The 21,674-nt window shown below is 42.4% G+C and overlaps 1 protein-coding gene across 1 annotated transcript in view; it reads right to left on the minus strand.

Moving 5' to 3' along the window:
• Positions 1-2,894: 2,894 nt before the first annotated feature.
• Positions 2,895-21,674, minus strand: part of LOC110508701 (cadherin-18-like) — an 81,875-nt gene continuing 63,095 nt past the window's right edge. Inside the window, exons 5-12 of the mRNA XM_021589429.2 lie at positions 21,375-21,542; positions 20,716-20,903; positions 19,940-20,193; positions 19,119-19,255; positions 11,088-11,209; positions 6,132-6,246; positions 4,072-4,335; positions 2,895-3,677 (exon numbers count right to left, since the gene is read on the minus strand). Coding sequence (XP_021445104.2) covers positions 3,151-3,677; positions 4,072-4,335; positions 6,132-6,246; positions 11,088-11,209; positions 19,119-19,255; positions 19,940-20,193; positions 20,716-20,903; positions 21,375-21,542 — 1,775 coding nt within the window. The 3' untranslated portion in view covers positions 2,895-3,150. The remainder of the gene's footprint in view (positions 3,678-4,071; positions 4,336-6,131; positions 6,247-11,087; positions 11,210-19,118; positions 19,256-19,939; positions 20,194-20,715; positions 20,904-21,374; positions 21,543-21,674) is intronic.

Raw genomic sequence — 21,674 nt, forward strand, 5'->3', positions numbered from 1 at the left:
GGGCCAGATCCAATTATTCAATTTTTGTAAATGATTTGTTTCCACCACTGTATTTGGTTAGGAACACCACCATTCCAAGTAAGTGTGCCTTAGTAGATTGTGGAGACCCATGGTCATTTTAAATGTAAATGTTCATGAATAATAATAATCAGATATACCATACAAGTATCTTTTCAGTAGGTGGTTCTGGTAGTTGTTCAACAGAATTATGGAAAAAACAACATCCCCCAAGAGGCCGTAACCATCCCTGTAAGTAATGACCCTCTATTTACAGAGAAGGATAGTATTTGCCTCTCATCCAAATGCCAATAGTGACAGACAATTATGTAGGTTACTATTTCTAATACCAGCAGTCATGTCTAACAGAAGCATGGAGAATGTCTTTGCCGTAGCTCCAGTACTGCTGTAGCTGTCAGTCAGCATGGGGAATTACAGCACTCCAGCCTTGGTCTATGTAATAGAACAGCTCATCACTGTTTGATTCCCCCAACTACTTATGCAGAGGTGGATCAAATGAAATACATGCATGTGACATCCTGCATTCGTCCATGGTCTACTTTTGTAGTTAAACGTGTGTCTAATCAATTTGCACAATAGGAGAGTGTGTAGCCACAGTACACAGTGCTGTCTGAAAGAAAGAAAGACAGGATTCAGGCGCTACAGCAGCTAGTCTTATGATAGAGAGGGAGGTAAAGTGACAAGGGCTGTAAAGTAGTAGACATTTCTAAAATCCCCAGGTAAACAAACTCAGAAACCTGGACTATTTTAAGCTTGTGGCAACAATGGCAAGTTGTGTTCCATGCAGATTTTATTTATTTATATGATTTATAACACCTTGCCTTCATCAAGCAAAACATTTGTTTTGATTTAAGATTTTACCCTGTAAGCAGTCTATGGATAAGGTATGACAGCAATCCATGCTTTGGTTTAGTTTCCCTGATACTGTTTCCACATGCTAACTTTTTAGCATTTGTGGCACAAATCCTGCGCATTATGTCCACATAATCAGAAAATTGACTGTGAAGCTCAACAAAGTCACTTATAGTTGATTTAATCATGATGTGCGAAAAATGCTATTATCAGTACCATGACTGGAATTGCATTTGTGCCACAAATGCTAAAACATTAGCATGCAGAAACAGTGACAGGGAAACTAAACCAAAGCATGGATTGCTGTCATACCTTATCCAAAGACTGCTTACAGGGTTAGGAAACCAATATGATATTTTGTAATTTGGGCAAACTATCCCTTTAACAGTAGACCTATTAAAAAATGGCTACTATTCTACTCTTTGGATCTTATGCATACAACCACCAAAGCTGTAGTATGGCAGGGACACCTTTGGGATGAATTAGAATGCCGACTGCGAGCCAGGCCTAATCGCCCAACATCAGTGCCCGACCTCACTAATGCTCGTGGCTGAATGGAAGCAAGTCCCCGGAGCAATGTTCCAACATCTAGTGGAAAGCTTTCCCAGAAGAGTGGAAGCTGTTATCGCAGCAAGGGGGGGGGGGGGGGACCAACTCTATATTAATGCCCATGATTTTGGTTTTGGAATGAGATGTTTGACGAGCAAGCGTCCACATACTTTTGTTCATGTAGTGTATATTCTTCAAGAATCATTGGGTACATTACTTTATAAGTCCAAAAACTGATGTAGCAACTGATGATAGACCCTTTAATTCATGAGGAAGTACAGTATGTAGCATCATCTAACGCTAAGATACAGGAATCTATACTGTATTGGAATGTATTGCCCGGGATTGACCAGGATTCTCCTTTTCTCATCAGCTCTTTGACGATCCGACAAGTTTAAGCAGAATTGTCATAACAGTTCATCTGGTGGGTTTCCTTTATGGGTAAAAGAAACTGGACAAGTAATCACATTTGTGGAGGCCGCAGAGATGCTATTTACCCTCCATAACCTTTAAACATCCTTCTCAGATAGAATGCAATTATATAGTAATGCATTATTCATAATCTAACAACCATTATGGCAACAGAATTATTCTTTTCTTGGGGGGGGTCACAGTTGTTTTCAAAGGAGTAAGTACACACACATCTCCCTTAATTATCTTGCTGTGAATAAGCAGCACAGTAGGAATGTTTGCAATGCAGCATATTGTGTATTATTGTAGGTGGGTGTGGAATAGTATTATGGGCTGTTAAGACTTATTGTCAAATTCAATGAAATGGAAGTAGTGTCATGACACATTATCATTTCAATATGATATATACGACATAGTGTGAGTTAATGGATAAGATCTTACTTGATTATCATTATTCCTGAACATGAAACCATGATTAATATTGTATTGTAAAAATAGCCCAGTAATTCAAATAGGAGTCCCCTCATCGCCTGTTATTATTAAAGACATTAAGGAATGATTTCTTGTTACTTTTTTTATGGAGCTGGGCTCTCCTGGGAATTGATCAAGACTGAGCGGGAAACAAGACCTTTTCACAGCTGATTTATAAATCCCCGGGAAGTGATAAAAAGCTGCACACCAAAGCATTTGGATCCAATTATCATTCATAGAATGGTGTTGTTTCCCAATTAAAAGTTGCTCTGGTCCTCTGATGTAGTTTTGGGGAGCTGTACACAAATTTAGAATGGTTAACTAAAGAAAGAGTTGAAAGACTGTTGGTTACTGTTCTAGTGCCCATATTCAGAAAGCGTCTCAGAGTAGGAGTGCTGATTTAAGATCAGTTTGGCCTTTTAGATCATAATGATCATGATAATATGGACTGAGGGGACCTAACTGATCATATATCAGTACTCGTACTCTGAGATACTTTATGAATACTGACCCAGAGACTTACCGCAATGGTACTAAGGAGACAACTCCTATGGAACCGGACACATTATACATCATGACACACAACTTGCATATTAATTCACTTATCCAGAATCATTGACCTTTATTTATCAATAAAAATATACACTAGGGAAAATAGTCTCCTTTTTTAAACAACTTCAGGATTTTGGGGGTTTGTTTTTCTCCAAAAATGTTAATACTTTCCCCCACTTCACTTGTCAGAGCCCAGTGTAAAATTACAGTCAATTCCACAACGAAACAAGTTGTATAACTCAAATTAGCTCTGTATTGTTAGGTTAACCTTTAACGGGATTGAAGAGGAGAGATGTTTTACAGGGCTATGGTCTGTTCTGTCTCAGAGAGTTCTGTCTCGAACAGCCTGGACAGTGTGTGACCCTCCGGCTCCCAGTCCTCCAGGTCACTGTAGCTGAGTTCAGGGGGCAGGACCTGGGCCAGCCCCAGAGAGCTGACCGACCCCGTGGGAGAGCCACGGCCCTCGTACGAGTAAGTCTGGAGGGAGTCATAGGGTGGCCCGCTGGTGTCCCTGTCAGCTTCCACCACTTTCTGTCTAATGACATGGTGCATATCCTCTGTATCCAGCAGAACCAGGGATGGGCTCTGGGGCCCACAGGCCACCAGCCAACCCTCTGTCCCAGGCCTTACCTCCCGCCGCAGCCTCCTCCGTTCCGCCCCGGCGGGGTTCCGCAGTGCTGCGATGTCAAACGCCTCTGTGTCCTCCTCGCCCCCGCCCTCGTCGTCGTATGTGACCACGTTCTCCCGGACGTCCTCCTCAGAGATGATTAACGGTTCCTTCTTGCCCTTTTTGCTCCGCAGGATGACAAATAGCACCACGATGGCTGCAGTACAGGACAGAGGAGAGGGGACAAGACCACAACGACTTACAATATGTCATTACAGGCTCAAAATGCACACCCTATTCTCCAATGCATCGATTTGAGAGTGGAATTGTGGCCTTAGCTGCTGGAAACAAATCAGCCAGAGTTACTCCTGCAGCTGGTGTGAAGCTTTTCATTATCTCTACCTCAAGGCAAGAAGGTCTCTCTCTCTCCCCCTCCCCCAGCTCTGGAGTGTGGCTCTAAGCGGCTGACTAAACACATACACGGGCAAGGATATCTCTCCTTTCCCATCTCTATCCCTCCCACTTTCTCCCTTCCTCTTTCTCTTTCCCCCCCTTCTCTCCCATCTTCTCTTTCCTACCATGCCATCTCAACCCGCTCTCTTGTCTCTTACCCAGCAGGATGATGATGCAGAGCAAAATGGCGATGAAGGCCCCAGTGCTCAGGCCTGCTGTGGAGAGGAAGGCCGGGACTCGGCAGGCCTTCACCCTGCTGCTGCCACCTCCTCCTCTCTGGCAGACACACACCCGGAGGTTCAGGGTGGAGGTGCTGCTCAGGACAGGCTCTCCTCCATCCTTCACAACCACAGGAAGTTGGTAGAGATCCTGCTCCGATTGGCTGAACTGACGCCTCCGCGCCATGATGCTGGCAGTGTTGTCTGGAGCAGAATGACAAAATTTAAAATACACTGGATGTATAATTGTATTGACAAAAAGTCCCTATAAGTATTGATACAAACATTACTACAAAATGTAGTGTATTTTCGTCATTTTATCTACTTTTCCAAAATATACCATCTAAAGGAACGTTGCCCTGACCTGTTTTCCCCCTGAAATAACATATGCAACCACAGAGAACAGAAGACCAGTACAACAAATAACTTGCCCTGAGATATGGGGAGTTTTCTCCAACATTGCAGAGGATGCCCATAGTTCCCCATTCATTCCCACTGCTATCTATTAGAAAAGACTGGGGACAGATAGCGACTGCCTCTTCAGGCTTTATTAAAACCGGCCAACAGTATTCTATCCAGCCCAGCACGGCTGTTGCCATAGCTTTTCTCATTCTGGAGAGGCTCTAGCAGATTTTCATTTTCACGGCCCAGAGCCACGCTTTTGTATGCACAATCACGGCCCTCCTCTTCACAATACAGATTCATTTTCCCCCAGGCGCACAGAGCCATGATAAAGCATGTCACTTGGGATGGTAAGAGACAGGGAAAGAGGGGTGGGGGGAGTAGGAGGGGCCAACCTTCTGGATATCAACAAATGTATTCCAACAGAGCGAGCCCATGGGAAGGTGCATAGGAGGAAGCGTTCATTTACATAGGATTCCTATTGGCATGCAGGGGCGCTGGCCCACAAGCTTCAAGTCAAAATTCATTACTGTACCTCCTCGCCCACTGAGAGGAAGCAGGTAAACAAAAAAGACCCAATATATCTCTCCTTCATCCTCCACTTGGGAGACAATAGAATATAAAGCCACCTCCCAGCTTCTTTCTTCCTCCAAATGATTATGATTACAGCAGAGGAAATCATAGATGATTATCTTTCTCTCTAACACATCCTGGAGAGTAAGCTGCTGTAGGTCTGTAAAATTCTACCTCATTCACAAGGCATTTCTGGCAATATCAATCATGACTATCAGTTGGTGAACGTCAGGAAATCATCCAGACTAACCCCAGGGCACCGATTATATATTAAATAATTTTGGAAATCAAAACCTTTCAAAAGCAAAGCATAACAACCACATCTACGAGATTCCACAGCCTGAGGGAGCTAGAGTATCCTACTACCACCCAATCAGTGCACTGATGCAGCAGTGTTCCTTTTAGCTCTAGCTGAGGAGTACTACCTGGTGCTCCTGTGTAAACATAGGCATAATGCACATCAGTGGAAATGTGGTTTCACTGAACAAGCGCCTGAGGGAAAACAGGGCCAGTCGGGGAGGGGATAAAAGCTAAGTGTGAGGCTACACCACCATCGAGAGCACAGAGCGCCGATACAAAACTCAGTGGAAGCTCACTGTCTCTGTCTGGCATCTTTCAGGTTTTTGTCATCCGTCTTGGAAGTCTACCTTAATCTCGAGATTTTCCCTGATCTGCCAATGGAGCTATTGAGCTTTCAGACAAGGAAAAAAATTAAAAAACAGTGTTCTCTCTGAATTCAGCCAAGTAGCTTTAAGCTAAAATAAGGACGAGGAAAATTATTGTCTGTTACCAAGGAAACACCCCTGCAGGTCCTTCGCTTTTATATTAAAATATGTCTCGAGGGAGGAGAAAGTGTAAACGGGGCTGTTAGACAACAAACGCCACTAGATATATTTGTGTTTGTAATGCCACTCCAGAGTATCTGACACAAATATCTGTCCACACCCAGAATCCCTGGTGGTGGTTGAACAAAATGTTGTGCACATTTTTTTAATTGCCACACAAAGCCACAATAGCCAGCCTACCTTCGTTATCCTTCAGGGTGAAATTAGGATTGACTGGAAGGTCAATTGGCAGGGCAAACGAGAATCGGCCATTTGCAAAGTTGTCCTTGTCTGATGGCCTCACTGTCTGGATCACCTGTCAGAGAAGAGGGAGAGGAGTTTGGGGAAGAGAGGGAGAGGGAAATGGGTGTGTGTCTATATGTATGTACAGTATATATATATATATATATATACTGCATATATATATATATATACTGTATATATATATAGTACCAGTCAAAAGTTTGGACACACACATTCAAGGGTTTTTCTTTATATTTAGTGTTTTCTACATTGTATAGTAAAGACATCAATGCTATGAAATAACACATATGGAATAATGTTGTAACCAAAAAAAGTGTTAAATCAAAATATATTTTATATTTGAGATTCTTCAAATTCTTGACTGGTACTGTATATTATGTATAATATATGTATATATATATACAGTACCAGTCAAAAGTTTTTTTTACTATTTTCTACATTGTGGAATAATAATGAAGACATCAAAACTATGAAATAACACATATGGAATCATGCAGTAATCAAAAGTGTTAAACAAATCCAAATAGATTTTTTATATTTGAGATTCTACAAAGTAGCCACCCTTTGCACAGCTTTGCACATTCTTGGCATTTTCTCAACCAGCTTCATGAGGTAGTCACCTGGAATGCATTTCAATTAACAGGTGTGCTTTGTTAAAAGTTAATTTGTGGAATTTCTTTCCTTCTTAATGCGTTTGAGCAAGTCAGATGTGTTGTGACAGGGTAGGGGTGGTATACAGAAGATAACCCTATTTGGTAAAAGACCAAGTCCATATTATGGCAATAAAATTTCAAATAAGCAATGAGAAACGACAGTCCATCATTACTTTAAGACATGATGTTCAGCCAATGCGGAACATTTCAAGAACTTGAAAGTTTCTTCAAGTGCAGTCGCAAACACCATCAAAAGCTATGATGAAACTGGCTCTCATGAGGACCGCCACACGAAAGGAAAACCCAGAGTTACCACTGCTGCAGAGGATACGTTCATTAGAGTTACCAGCCTCAGAAATTGCATCCCAAATAACTGCTTCACAGAGTTCAAGTAACAGACACATCTCAACATCAACTGTTCAGAGGAGACTGCGTGAATCAGGCCTTCATGGTCGAATTACTGCAAAGAAACCACTACTAATGGACACCAATAAGAAGAAGAGACTTGCTTGGGTCAAGAAACATGAGCAATGGACATTAGACCAGTGGAAATCTGTATTTTGTTCTGATGAGTCCAAATGTGACATTTTTGTGAGATGCAGCAAAGGTGAACGGATGATCTCTGCATGTGTGGTTCCCACCGTGAAGCATGGAGAAGGTGGTGTGATTGTGTGTGGGTGCTTTGCTGGTGACACTGTCTGTGATTTATTTAGAATTCAAGGGACACTTAACCAGCATGGCTGCAACAGCATTCTGCAGCGATACGCCATCCCAGCTGGTTTGTGCTTAGCGTGACTATCATTCGTTTTTTAACAGGACAATGACCCAACACACCTTCAGGCTGTGTAAGGGCTATTTGAAGGAGAGTGATAGAGTGCTGCATCACATGACCTGGCCTCCACAATCACCCGACCTCAACCCAATTGAGATGGTTTGGGATGAGTTGGACCGCAGAGTGAAGGAAAAACAGACAACAAGTGCTCAGCATATGTGGGAACTCCTTCAAGACTGTTTGAAAAGCATTCCAGGTGAAGCTGGTTGAGAGAATGCCAAGAGTGTGCAAAGCTGTGCAAAGGGTGGCTACTTTGTAGAATCTCAAATATAAAAAATCTATTTGGATTTGTTTAACACTTTTGGTTACTGCATGATTCCATATGTGTTATTTCATAGTTTTGATGTCTTCATTATTATTCCACAATGTAGAAAATAGTAAAAAAAACTTTTGACTGGTACTGTATATATATATACATATAATATACATAATATACAGTACCAGTCAAAAATTAAATCAATATACATAATATAATATACATAAAATACAGTACCAGTCAAAAGTTTGGACACACCTACTCATTCCAGGGTTTTTCTTTATTTTTTATTATTTTCTACATTGTAGAATAATAGTGAAGACATCAAAACTATGAAATATATATATAAATATATATATATATACACATAGTACATTATGTACTGCTCCACAAGCAGCTAAATATAATAGGAATAAGTTAAGTAAGTCAACTCACAATATACTTTCGTATCATAGTAAAGACTATCTGACTGAACAGGTCTTTAACCCTCCCTCCCTTTCTGTTAGCTATTCCATTAGCACGTGCCATTGTTCCACATGCAGCCTTTTTCCAGACAGGAGTATAGATCTGAGCTAGGGCATATGAACTGTCTCTAACAGCATTGTTCCTGATGTATTGTCAGTTCATAAAAAAGACTGGCTTCCTTCAGCAGGTGACCTGAGTGAAAAACTCTCATATGGACAATTCACGAATTGTAGTGGTTACCAGGTCCATGCACAGATAGGAGTCTACCTGTGCCGATGTAACAGTATTGCTTCCATCCCTCTCCTCGCCCTAACCTGGGCTCGAACCAGGGACCCTCTGCACACAACGACAACAGTCACCCTCAAAGCATCGTTACCCATTGCTCCACAAAAGCCACGGCCCTTGCAGAGCACGGGGAACAACTACTACAAGGTCTCAGAGCAGTTGACGTCGCCGATTGAAACACTATTAGCGCGCACCACCGCTAAATAGCTAGCCATTTCACATCGGTTACACATTTGCCCTCCCACTCGCCAAGTGCCCTTTTGGGTGGTGGTATATACATATATGTGGACACCTGCTCGTCGAACCACTTTGCAGCTACAACAGCCTTCAGTCTTCTGGGAAGGCTTCCCATTAGATGTTGGAATATTGCTGCAGGGACTTGCTTCCATTCAGCCACAAGAGCATTAGAGAGGTCAGGCACTAAATTTGGGTGACTAGGCCTGGCTCGTAGTCGCCGTTCCAATTCATCCCAAAGGTGTTCGATGGGGTTGAGGTCAAGGCTCTGTGCAGGCCACTGCTCCAGAGTCCAATGGTGGTGAGCTTTACACCACTCCAGCCGACGCTTGCATTGCGCATCGTGATCTTAGGCTTGTGTGTGGCTGCTCGTCTATGGAAACGAATTTAATGAAACTCCTGATGAGCAGTTATTGTGCTGAAGTTGCTTCCAGAGGCAGTTTGGAACTTGGTAGTGAACGTTGCAACCCAGGACAAACAATTTTTACGCATTTCAACACTCGGCAGTCCCGTTCTGTGAGCTTTTGTGAACTACCACTTCGCCCGTTGTTCCTTCTAGAAGTTTCGACTTCACAATTACGGCACTTACAGTTGACCTGAGGCAGCTCTAGCAGGGCCAAAATTTGACTAACCGACTTGTTGAAAGGTGGAATCCTATGACGGTGCCACGTTGAAAGTCATTAAGCTCTTCATTAAGTCCATTATACTGCTAATGTTTGTCTATGGAGATGGTATGGCTGTGTGCTTGATTTTATACACCTGTCAGCAATGGGTGTGGCTGAAATAGCCGAATCTACTAATTTGAAGGGGTGTCCACATACTTTTGTATATATAGTGTGTGTTATGAATTGCAGCCTTTTTTTCATTTCAAGCTCCTGCCCTCTGAATGGTCTCTGCACGGCCCTGGTGGCAGTGGTGGAAAAAGTACCCAACTGCCATACTTGAGGAAAAGTACTTTTCAAGTATCAAAAGTAAATGTAATTTCAAATTCATTTTTTATTTTACGGATAGCCAGGGGCACATTCCAACACTCAGACATAATTTACAAATGAAGCATTTGTTTTTGGTTAATCCGCCAGATCAGAGGCAGTATGGATGACCAGGGATGATCTCTTGACAAGTGTGTGAAATTGATCATTGTCCTGTCCTCTTAAGCATTCGACATGAAACGAGTAAAAAATACATTATTTTCTTTAGGACTATAGTGAAGTAAAAGTAAAAGTTGTCAAAAAATCAGTTGTAAGTACAGATATCCCCCAAAACTACTTAAGTAGTACTTTAAAGTATTTTTACTTCAGTACTTTACACCACTGCCTGGTGGTTAATCACCTGGCTACTGTACCTACACTCCACTATAGCATTGTCAGTCTATAAGAAGCATTCCTAAACTTTTGGTAGGATACAGTAATACACTAAGCTTTGGAAATACAGAATTAGCTGTCGAGGCAATGATTGTGTGTGGCCCTAAAAAAAGTACAATTAGTTCTCAACTAAATAATAATTTACTTCCTTTCGATGAACATAACAACATATTTTACCATACATCAAGCCAAATTTCCTGAAAGTTACTTTAATTTAATGTAATTTGTTGCAGTTTTGGAAAAAGAGCCTCGGCATCTTAGCATGCATCATCTGTCGCCTTCAGCCAGCTAACTGATTATATGCTGCAGCCTGTTTAGTAATCTTCATTCAAGGGGAAAAATATGAAGAGAGAATGCTATTGCGATGTGAATCTGAGCAGTCGTGGTTTGCTGGACACGGGCCAAATTTGAATGCGAGATGATAAACATTTTCTGCAATCTGGCTCTGTTGCGCTTAATGCAGCTCCTATCTGCTTGTGGAGAAATTGGTACATGCTGAATAATTTATGGGTTCAAGAGGCTGCAAAAGTCTGCAGCACCACAGATAAATCCATTCCTGATGGTGTCAAACACACAACAAAGGCAGAGAGGGTATGTGTGTGTACTGTGTGTGTGTCTGTGCGTGTATGTCTGTGGGAGAATGTGTGTGACTGCATGCATGTGAGTTCGTGATAAGAGGTTTTAAAAGACAACAGTTGAAGAAGGGAGAATATGATCTCACGGGAGAGAAGGTGGGAGAGAGAGGGGGAGTAAAGTGGAAAAGAGCTGAAAAGATGGAGGGAGGTGTGTTTAATGAAAGATACTCACCTGTCCTGCCCTGGAGGTTTCACACACAATGATCTCATCATCTCTTGCTATGTAGGGAGCGTTGTCATTTACATCCAACACCTGGATTGTTATAGGAACATGGCTGACGAGACTCGGATTGTCTGAAAATAACAAACAAAAAAAATGAATAGAACACTTATATTGCATAGCTACTGTCTGTATAAAACACATCTAATAACCCCCAATGTAAAACAAATCTAAAAAGCACATCACAAGCCATAGTTACGTTACAGCCTTATTCTAAAATGGATTAAATAGTTGTTTCCCCTCAATCTACACACAATACCTCATAATGACAAAGCAAACATTTTTTTGCATTTGTTGCAAATGTTTTCAAAATAAAAAATGTATATTACGTTTACATAAGTATTCAGACCATTTACTCATCTTTGGCAGTGATTATAGCCTCGAGTCTTCTTGGGTATGACGCTACAAACTGGGCACACCTGTATTTGGGAAGTTTCTCACAATCTTCTCTACAGATCCTCTCAAGCTCTGTCATGTCGGATGGGGAGCGTCGCTGCACAGCTATTTTCAGGTCTCTTCAGAGAGGTTAGATTGGGTTCAAGTCCAGGCTTTGGCTGGGCCACTGAGGGACATTGAGACTTGTCCAAAAGCCACTCCTGCGTTGTCTTGTCTATGTGTTTAGGGTCGTTGTCCTGTCCTGAAGGTGAAACGTCGCCCCAGTCTGAGATCGTGAGCGCTCAGGAGAAGGTTTTCATCAAGGATCTCTCTGTACTTTGCTTCATTCATCTTTTCCTTGATCCTGACTAGTCTCCCAGGCCCTGCCGCTAAAAAAACATCCCCACAGCATGATTCTGCCACCACCATGCTTCACCGTAGGAATGGTATTGGCCAGGTGATGAGCAGAGCCTGGTCTCCTCCAGACGTGACACTTGGCATTCAAATACTTCAATCTTGGTTTCATCAGACCAGAGAATCTTGTTTCTCATGGTCTGAGAGTCTTTCAGGTGCAAATTCCAAGCAAGCTGTCATTTTCCTTTTCCTGAGGAGTAGCTTCCATCTGGCCACTACCATAAAGGCCTGATTGGTGGAATGCTGTAGTGACAGTTGTCCTTCTAGAAGGTTCTCCCATATCCACAGAATAACCCTGGTGTTTGTCAGAGTGACCACCTGGGTCCCTTCCTTGACCAAGGGCCTTCTCCCCTGGCCAGCACTAGGAAGAGTCTTGGTGGTTCCAAACTTCTTCCATTTAAGAATGATGGAGACCACTGTGTTCTTCGGGACCTTCAATAATGCAGACATTTTTTGGTACCTTTCGCCAGATCTGTGCCTCTACACAATCCTGTCTCGGAGCGCTACCGACAATTCCTTTGACCTCATGCACTGTCATCTGTGGGACCTTATATAGACACGTGTATGCCTTTCCAAATCATGTCCAATCAATTGAATTTACCACAGGTGGACTCCAATCTAGTTGTAGAAACATCTCAAGGATGATCAATGGAAACAGGATGTACTTGATCTGAACTTCGATTCTCATAACAAAGGGTCTGAATACTGATTTAGGTCATGTATTTCAGTTTATTTTTGTTTGTACATTTGCAAACATTTCTAAAAACCTGTTTTCACTTTGTCATTATGGGGTAGTGTGCGTAGAATGATGAGAAAATAATAATATTTAATCAATTTTAGAATAAGGCTGTAACGCAACAAAATGTGGAAAAAGTGAAGAGGTCTGAATACTTTGCGAATGGACTGTATATACAGTTGAAGTCGGAAGTTTACATACGCCTTAGCCAAATACATTTATACTCAGTTTTTCACAATTCCTGACATTTAATCCGAGGAAAAATTCCATGTCTTAGGTCAGTTAGGATCCCCACTTTATTTTAAGAATGTGAAATGTCAGAATAATAGTAGAGAGAATGATTCATTTCAGCTTTTATTTCTTTCATCGCATTCTAGTGGGTCAGAAGTTTACATACACTCAATTAGAAATTAGTAGCATTGCCTGTTAAATTGGTTGACTTGGATCAAACGTTTTGGGTAGCCTTCCACAAGCTTCCCAGAATACGTTGGGTGAATTTTGGCCCATTCCTCCTGACAGAGTAGGTGTAACTGAGTCAGGTTTGTAGGCCTCCTTGCTCTCACACAAAATGTGTTCTTCCCACACATTTCCTATAGGATTGAGGTCATAGCTTTGTGATGGCCACTCCAATACCTTGACTTTGTTGTACTTAAGCCATTTTGCAGCAACTTTGGAAATATGCTTGGGTCATTGTCCATTTGGAAGACCCATTTGTGAGCAAGCTTTAACATCCTGACTGATGTCTTGAGATGTTGCTTCAATATATCCACATAATTTTCCTACCTTATGATTTTGTGAAGTGCACCAGTCCCTCCTGCAGCAAAGCACCCTCACAACATGATGCTGCCACCCCCGTGCTTCACGGTTGGGATGGTGTTCTTCGGCTTGCAAGCCTCCCCCTTTTTCCTCCAAACATAACGATGGTCATTATGGCCAAACAGTTCTATTTTTGTTTCATTAGACGAGAGGACATTCCTCCAAAAAGTACAATCTTTGTCCACAAGCTACTTGCAATTGCAAACCATAGTCTGGCTTTTTAATGGCGGTTTTGGAGCAGTGGCTTCTTCCTTGCTGAGCGGCCTTTCAGGTTATGTCAATATAGGACTTGTTTTACTGTGGATATAGATATTTTTTTTACCGGTTTACTCCAGCATCTTCACAAGGTCGTATGCTGGTGTTCTGGGATTGATTTGCACTTTTCACAACAAAACTCGTTTATCTCTAGGAGACGGAACACGTCTCCTTCCTGAGCGGTATGACAGCTGCGTGGTCCCATGGTGTTTATACTTTCGTACTATTGTTTGTACAGATGAATGTGGTACCTTTAGACGTTTAGAAATTGCTCCAAAGGATGAACCAGACTTTTTCTGAGGTCTTGGCTGATTTCTTTTGACTTTCCCATGATGTCATGCAAAGAAGCACTGAGGTTGAAGGTAGGCCTTGAAATACATCCACAGGTACACCTCCAATTGACTCAAAATATGTCAATTAGCCTATCAGAAGCTTCTAAAGCCATGACATCATTTTCTGGAATTTTCTAAGCTGTTTAAAGGCACAGTCAATTTTGCGTATGTAAACTTCGGACCCACTGGAATTGTGATACAGTGAATTATAAGTGAAATAATCTGTCTGTAAATAATTGTTGTAAAAATTACTTGTGTCATGCACAAAGTAGATGTCCTTACCGACTTGCCAAAACTATGGTTTGTTAACAAGACATTTGTGGAGTGGTTGAAAAATGAGTTTTAATGACTCCAACCGAAGTGTATGTAAACTTCCGACTTCAACTGTATATATTTCTGTCCATTGTTCATGTCAGGCAATTTTAGCGCATGTGATGTTCATCCCTCTTTTGTCAGAGTATCTCTCCATCAATTAAGGTTCCATTCCCACTGAGCCTCCATCCATTGGTATATCTCGTGTTTGTCTGTGTCCTGAGGTTCGCCATGTTACCTGGCGACACTTGAAAGGTGACCCGGTCACTTAACTATACTATACTCCCGTTCATCATTGGATAAGAACCGGCAGCTGCCACTTCACATTCTGTCACTTGTGGATTACATATACACATCTGATCCACTACCACACAGACTTAAGGGTTCCTTGAGGATCAAATCAAATGTTATTTGTGCCGAATTCAAAAGGTGTAGACGTTACAGTGAAATGCTTACTTACAAGCCCTTAAGCCTTTAAGAAAATACAGTTAAGAAAATATGAACTAAATTAACTAAAGTAAAAATAAATAAAGGAACACAATAACATAACAATAACGAGGCTATATACAGGGGGTACCGGTACAGAGTCAATGTGGAGTCTATATACAGGGGGTACCGGTACTGAGTCAATGTGGAGTCTATATACAGGGGGTACCGGTACTGAGTCAATGTGGAGTCTATATACAGGGGGTACCGGTACAGAGTCAATGTGGAGTCTATATACAGGGGGTACCGGTACTGAGTCAATGTGGAGTCTATATACAGGGGGTACCGGTACTGAGTCAATGTGGAGGCTATATACAGGGGGTACCGGTACTGAGTCAATGTGGAGGCTATATACAGGGGGTACCGGTACTGAGTCAATGTGGAGTCTATATACAGGGGGTACCGGTACTGAGTCAATGTGGAGGCTATATACAGGGGTACCGGTACTGAGTCAATGTGGAGTCTATATACAGGGGTACCAGTACTGAGTCAATGTGGAGGCTATATACAGGGGGTACCGGTACTGAGTCAATGTGGAGTCTATATACAGGGGGTACCGGTACTGAGTCAATGTGGAGGCTATATACAGGGGGTACCGGTACTGAGTCAATGTGGAGGCTATATACAGGGGGTACCGGTACTGAGTCAATGTGGAGGCTATATACAGGGGGTACTGGTACTGAGTCAATGTGGAGGCTATATACAGGGGGTACCGGTACTGAGTCAATGTGGAGGCTATATACAGGGGGTACCGGTACTGAGTCAATGTGGAGGCTATATACAGGGGGTACCGGTACTGAGTCAATGTGGAGGCTATATACAGGGGGTACCGGTACTGAGTCAATGTGGAGGCTATATACAGGGGGTACCGGTACTGAGTCAATGTGGAGGCTATATACAGGGGTACCGGTACTGAGTCAATGTGGAGTCTATATACAGGGGTACCAGTACTGAGTCAATGTGGAGGCCATATACAGGGGCTACCGGTACTGAGTCAATGTGGAGTCTATATACAGGGGGTACCGGTACTGAGTCAATGTGGAGGCTATATACAGGGGGTACTGGTACTGAGTCAATGTGGAGGCTATATACAGGGGGTACTGGTACTGAGTCAATGTGGAGGCTATATACAGGGGGTACCGGTACTGAGTCAATGTGGAGGCTATATACAGGGGGTACCGGTACTGAGTCAATGTGCGGGGTACCGGTACTGAGTCAATGTGCGGGGTACCGGTACTGAGTCAATGTGCGGGGTACAGGTTAGTCGAGGTAATTTGTACATGTTTGATAGGGGTAAAGTGACTACGCATTGATAATAAACAGTGAGTAGCAGCAGTGTAAAAACAAAGGGGGTGGGGGGGGGGGGTTCAATGCAAACAGTCTGTGTGGCCATTTGATTAATTGTTCAGCAGTCTTATGGCTTGGGGGTAGAAGCTGTCAGGGATAGGGGGCAGTATTCGGAAGTTCGGATGACTGACATGCCCAAAGTAAACTGCCTGTTACTCAGGCCCAGAAGCTAGGATATGCATAATTGGAAGTATTGGATAGAAAACACTCTAATTCTAAAACTGTTAAAATAATGTCTGTGAGTATAACAGAACTGATGTGGCAGGCAAAAACCTGAGGAGAATCCATCCAGAATTCTTTTGTTGTTGAGGTGACCACCCATTGAAATGCCTGTCTATGGGAAAATCAAAGGAAATCCTGCCAGATTGCAGTTCCCATGGCTTCCACTCAACGGTCTTTAGAAAGGGTTTCACGAGCCTCCCGGGTGGGGCAGTGGTCTAGGGCACTGCATCGCAGTGCTAGCTGTGCCACCAGAGACTCTGGGTTCGAGCCCAGAACTAGGCGCACAATTGGCCTAGTGTCGTCCAGGTTAGGGAGGGTTTGGCTGGTAGGGATATCCTTGACCCATTGCACACTAGTGACTCCTGTGGCCGTCCAGGCGCAGTGCGCGCTAACCAGATCGCCAGGTGCACAGTGTTTCCTCTGACACATTGGTGCGGCTGGCTTCCAGGTTGGATGCACGCTGTGTTAAGAAGCAATGCGGCTTGGTTGGGTTGTGTTTCGGAGGACGCATGGCTTTCGACCTTCGTCTCTCCCGAGCCCGTACAGGAGTTGTAGTGATGAGACAAGATAGTAACTACTAACAATTGGACACGACGAAATTGGGGAGAAAAGGGGGTAAAAGGGGAAAATGCTTGTTTTTTTTAAAATTAGCTAGAATTTGTAGTTTCTCAAGGTGGCTCTCATTTTGCCTGTGGTGCGCGTGCATGAGGGCTCGCACTTCGTTATTTATATCCGATATTGAACACACTATTCTCCGTCTTAAATTGTATAATTTATTTACATATTAGGGTAAAAGAGGATTGATTAGAAATGTTGTTTGACTTGTTTGGACAAAGTTTATTGGTAACATTTGGGATTCCTTTGTATGCATTTTGAACGAGTGGAACAGGTGGATTACTGAATCAAGCACGCCAACTAAATTACTTTTTTTGGGTTATAAAGGACTTTATCGAACAAAACTACCATTTGTTTTATAGCTTGGACCCTTGGGATTGCAAACAGATGAAGATCTTCAAAGTTAAGTGATTTATTTTATCGCTATTTCTGACTTTTGTGACGCCTCTGCTGGTTTGGAAAATGTTTTTAATGCTTTTGTACGCGGGCGCTGTCCTCAGATAATCGCATGGTATGCTTTCGCCGTAAAGCGACAAAGCGGCTGGATTAACAAGAAGTTAAGCTTTTGAATGCTTTTAAATGATGTATGACACTTGAATATTCATGACTGTTCAATATTACACATTTTGTATTTTGAATTTCTCACTCTGCAATTTCACCGGATGTTCTCGAAGTGGGTCGCTAGTGGCAGGTCTAGCCCAAAGAGGTTTTAAGGAGCCTCTTGGACCTAGATTTGGCGCTCTGGTACCGCTTGCCATGCGGTAGCAGAGAAAACAGTCTATGACTTGGGTGACTGGAGTCCTTGACAATTTCTTGGGCCTTCCTCTGACACCGCCTAGTACATAGGTCCTGGATGGCAGGAAAGTTGGCCACACGCACTCCCCTCTATAGCACCTTACGGTCGGATGCCGAGCACTTGCCATGCCAGGCGGTGATGCAACTGGTCAAGGTGCTCTCAATGGTGCAGCTGTAGAACAATTATTTTCAAATTATTTTTGTGTACTCTTCTCTCCCCCCCCCCTTTCTCCCCAATTTCGTGATATTCAATTGGTAGTTGTCCCATCGTTGCTCCCGTACGGACTCGGGAGAGGCGAAACACAACCTGGAAGCCAGCCACACCAATGTGTCGAAGGAAACGCCATACAACCGGCGACACGAGTCAGCGTGCATGCGCCTGCCCTCCACCAGGAGTAATATAACCTAAAACACACGGTTTTGACTTATATCGGCTTGAAAATCTATGGCAAGACTTGAAAATCCCTGTCTAGCAATGATCAACAACCAACTTGACAGAGATTGAAGATTTTTTTTGTACAATCCAGGTGTGCAAAGCTCTTATAGACTTACCCCAGAAAGTACATTTGATATTTCTGTACTTCATTTTTAATAAATTTGTAAACATTTCTATAACCATGTTTTCACTTAATCATTATGAGGTATTGTGTATAGATGGGTGAGAGAAAATCTATTTAATCCAGTTTGAATTCAGGCTGTAACACCACAAAATGTGGAATAAGTCAATAGGTATGAATATTTTTTTGAGGGCACTGTACACTATGAAGGCACTGTACACTATGCACTATATGTATAATGTTTATGTAAGTCATGAATCCCTCATTAACATACACCAGTCTACAGAAAGGTGCGGACTGGTTTTCCCATTAATTATGGTGACTTAACATCATCAGCACAGTGTCAGCTGACATTTATCAGTGGCTAGTTCAGTCCATTAGCTGAACAGTATTGTGCGGAAAAGGGTAAAGTAAAGGGTAATTGCTTAGATAAGCATCAGTGGAAAAAGAGAGGGAAAAGAAAAAATGATTGACCCGACCACCTTCAGCATCACACTATGATGTTACACGCAGCCCCGGCATCAATCCCAGAAGCCACTGCTGGCTGTTCATTTTGGTGAGCCATGTGTTTAATACTGATACATATTATTAAAGTGACATCATTAATGCATTCAAGCAGGGTCATGAGCATATTTATCCTCCATTTTGAAAGCCATGATAAAGTAATGTTATTTGAAAGAGAAACAAGGGAAGATGATCCTCTGTGTATTATGGTACTTACCAACCTCTGATGCCATCACAGTGATGTTGTGCCAGGCCACATCCTCTCTGTCCAGACTCCGGGTGGTTTTGATCACCCCGTTATTCAAACCAATGGTGAAATACACCTGCTCCTCTTCACTGTGGTCTATAAAATACCTAAATGTAGCAGAGGGAACAATTAAAATAGAATTAATTAAGTTATTTGAATTTAATTGAATTCAAAATCAGATGATGCTGTTGTATCTCTCGTTCAAAACATATCTGACTTTCAACATGCATAGGTAGAAGCTTTGTGTAACGTCTGCTTCCAACTCACACCCTCATCCACCTAGATCCCCTGAACGCAGCTCACTTTCCAGCTCACACTCTCAAACACCTAGATCCTCTGAACGCAGCTCACTCTCCAGATCCCAATCACCAGATCATGTCATTATCACACACTATTTAGTTCAGTTCTTTGCACCCCATCACTGTGAGGTATTGTTTGTTTTGTGACACACATCTTTCGGGGGTGCTGTTTTTCCCGTGATTTACGCCTCCCGTGTATGATCGTTTTTGCCTTCCTCACTAATGACGCCTATTCCTTATTGGATTTCCTGTTATCTACCTATTGCCTCATCTCCCGGACTACGTTACTAGCCTTTTCCCTGCCTGTACTGTTGCCCTTTTGGACCCTCTGTGTATGACCTTCTGCCTCCTCCTGTGGTCCTTTGCAATTAACACCTGCTGCGCCCTGCGTTTGAAACCAGCTCTCTGTCTCCCCTCGTGTTCATTACACTTGGATTCTTGTGATGGTGTTTTAAATGCCCACAAAATGTCAGCCACATGCATGTAATTTACCTTACAGGGCTTTTGGTACTGTCAGGGTCCTGAGCCGTCACAGTGCCGACCTCTGTTCCCACGGGGGAGTTCTCGTATACATCCATGATGTAATAGTCTATGGAAAAGACAGGCGGCTCATCCACGTCTCCAATGATGATCCGGAGGGTGGTGGTGTCTTTGAAGGCGCCCAGGTGGGAGAAGCGTGGGTCCCGGTGTGTGTTCACTCCTTCTATGTGAAGCGTGTGGACTTTCCTCTTCTCATAGTTCAAAGGCTGCGGAGGAAACCGGAAAGCAATCCTCTTTTCAAAGTAGTGCTTTTTTTGTCCCGTTTCTGCTAGTATTTGAGAAGGTACGTGGTAACAATGGGTACTTACTAATAGTATTTAACATTTGGTTACCTCCTGGCATATTTATCAGGCAATTATGTAATTACCATATTATCTGATTTCCCAGGACATCCTTAACTAACCTGTACACATTGACTCAGTACCGGTACTCCCTGTATATAGCCTCGTTATTGTTATTTTATTGTGTTACTTTTTTTTTTTTTTTAACTTTTAATTTAGTAAATATTTTCTTAGCTCTATTTTCTTAACTGCATTGTTGGTTAAGGGCTGTAAGTAAGCATTTCACAGTAAGGTCTACACCCGTTGTATTCAGCGCATGTGACAAATATATTTTTAAACTGATTTGATATCCATCTTTAAAAAAAGGGACTATTACATGAACCATAAGCACAGGTGTTGTTGTTGTGATGGAATGAAGGGGAGCATCAGCACTGCACTGTACTGTACCAGTCTTAGTGATATGATGCCTTCCTTTTGGTCAGCGTCTGTAGTGATGGAGAACATGGCCTTCCCCTCTGCATTGGTTATGCTGTACCTCATCTCTGCATTAACGCCCAAATCTTCATCATTGGCTTTAATTTTTCCCACAGCTTTTCCAATCTGAGCAGACTCTGGAACGTACAGCTGGTAGTTTTCTTTAATGGGAGGAGCACATGAATAAGGAAGAGGTTATTATCTTAGCATGTATGATAAAGCATTTATGAGTAGATGGAGGAATAATTAGCCTACTGTTTATGCATACCAGCTAGCTGTAAATGTGAATAAATTGGTTAATTAATCACATTTCCTGCCTGCTTGCAATTCAAAGATCATCAACACACTACATCATGTTTGTATCACTTATAGCCACACCCACATTAGCAAAACATCTATTATAGGCTACAACTTTAGAAGTAACATTTGGCTGTGCATTACACATCAACAGAATCCCTGATTATATGATTCTACTTACATTACTCACAGTACAAGCATCTTTGTGTTTTAAACTCCTATATAGCGTTCGATATAGCGCTATATAAATATTGTTTTTTATTACAGCAGAGAATCCATCTGTAAGGACAAACAGTGAGGTAGAAAAACAAACAGTAAGACGTCTGTCTACATACTCTGGGGGAATTTAGGAGGATTGTCATTGACGTCTGTCAGTGTGACATTGATGGTGGTGGAGCCTGACAACCCACCCACCGATCCGGCCATGTCTTTGGCTTGGACCACCACAGAGTACCGTTCCCTGGCCTCTCTGTCCATGTTGGATAGGGCTGTCCTGATGACACCTGGGTAATGATAAGACAAGAATGCTCATTATATCACACAAATAACCATAAATAAACATTGTCTGTTAGAGTAGATACTGTATGTATTGATGATAATAACAATAATAATAATTTGGTGGGTGCTTATTATAT

The sequence above is a fragment of the Oncorhynchus mykiss genome, chromosome 28 (genome assembly GCF_013265735.2).
Source record: "Oncorhynchus mykiss isolate Arlee chromosome 28, USDA_OmykA_1.1, whole genome shotgun sequence".
In the NCBI taxonomy this organism is placed as follows: domain Eukaryota; kingdom Metazoa; phylum Chordata; class Actinopteri; order Salmoniformes; family Salmonidae; genus Oncorhynchus; species Oncorhynchus mykiss.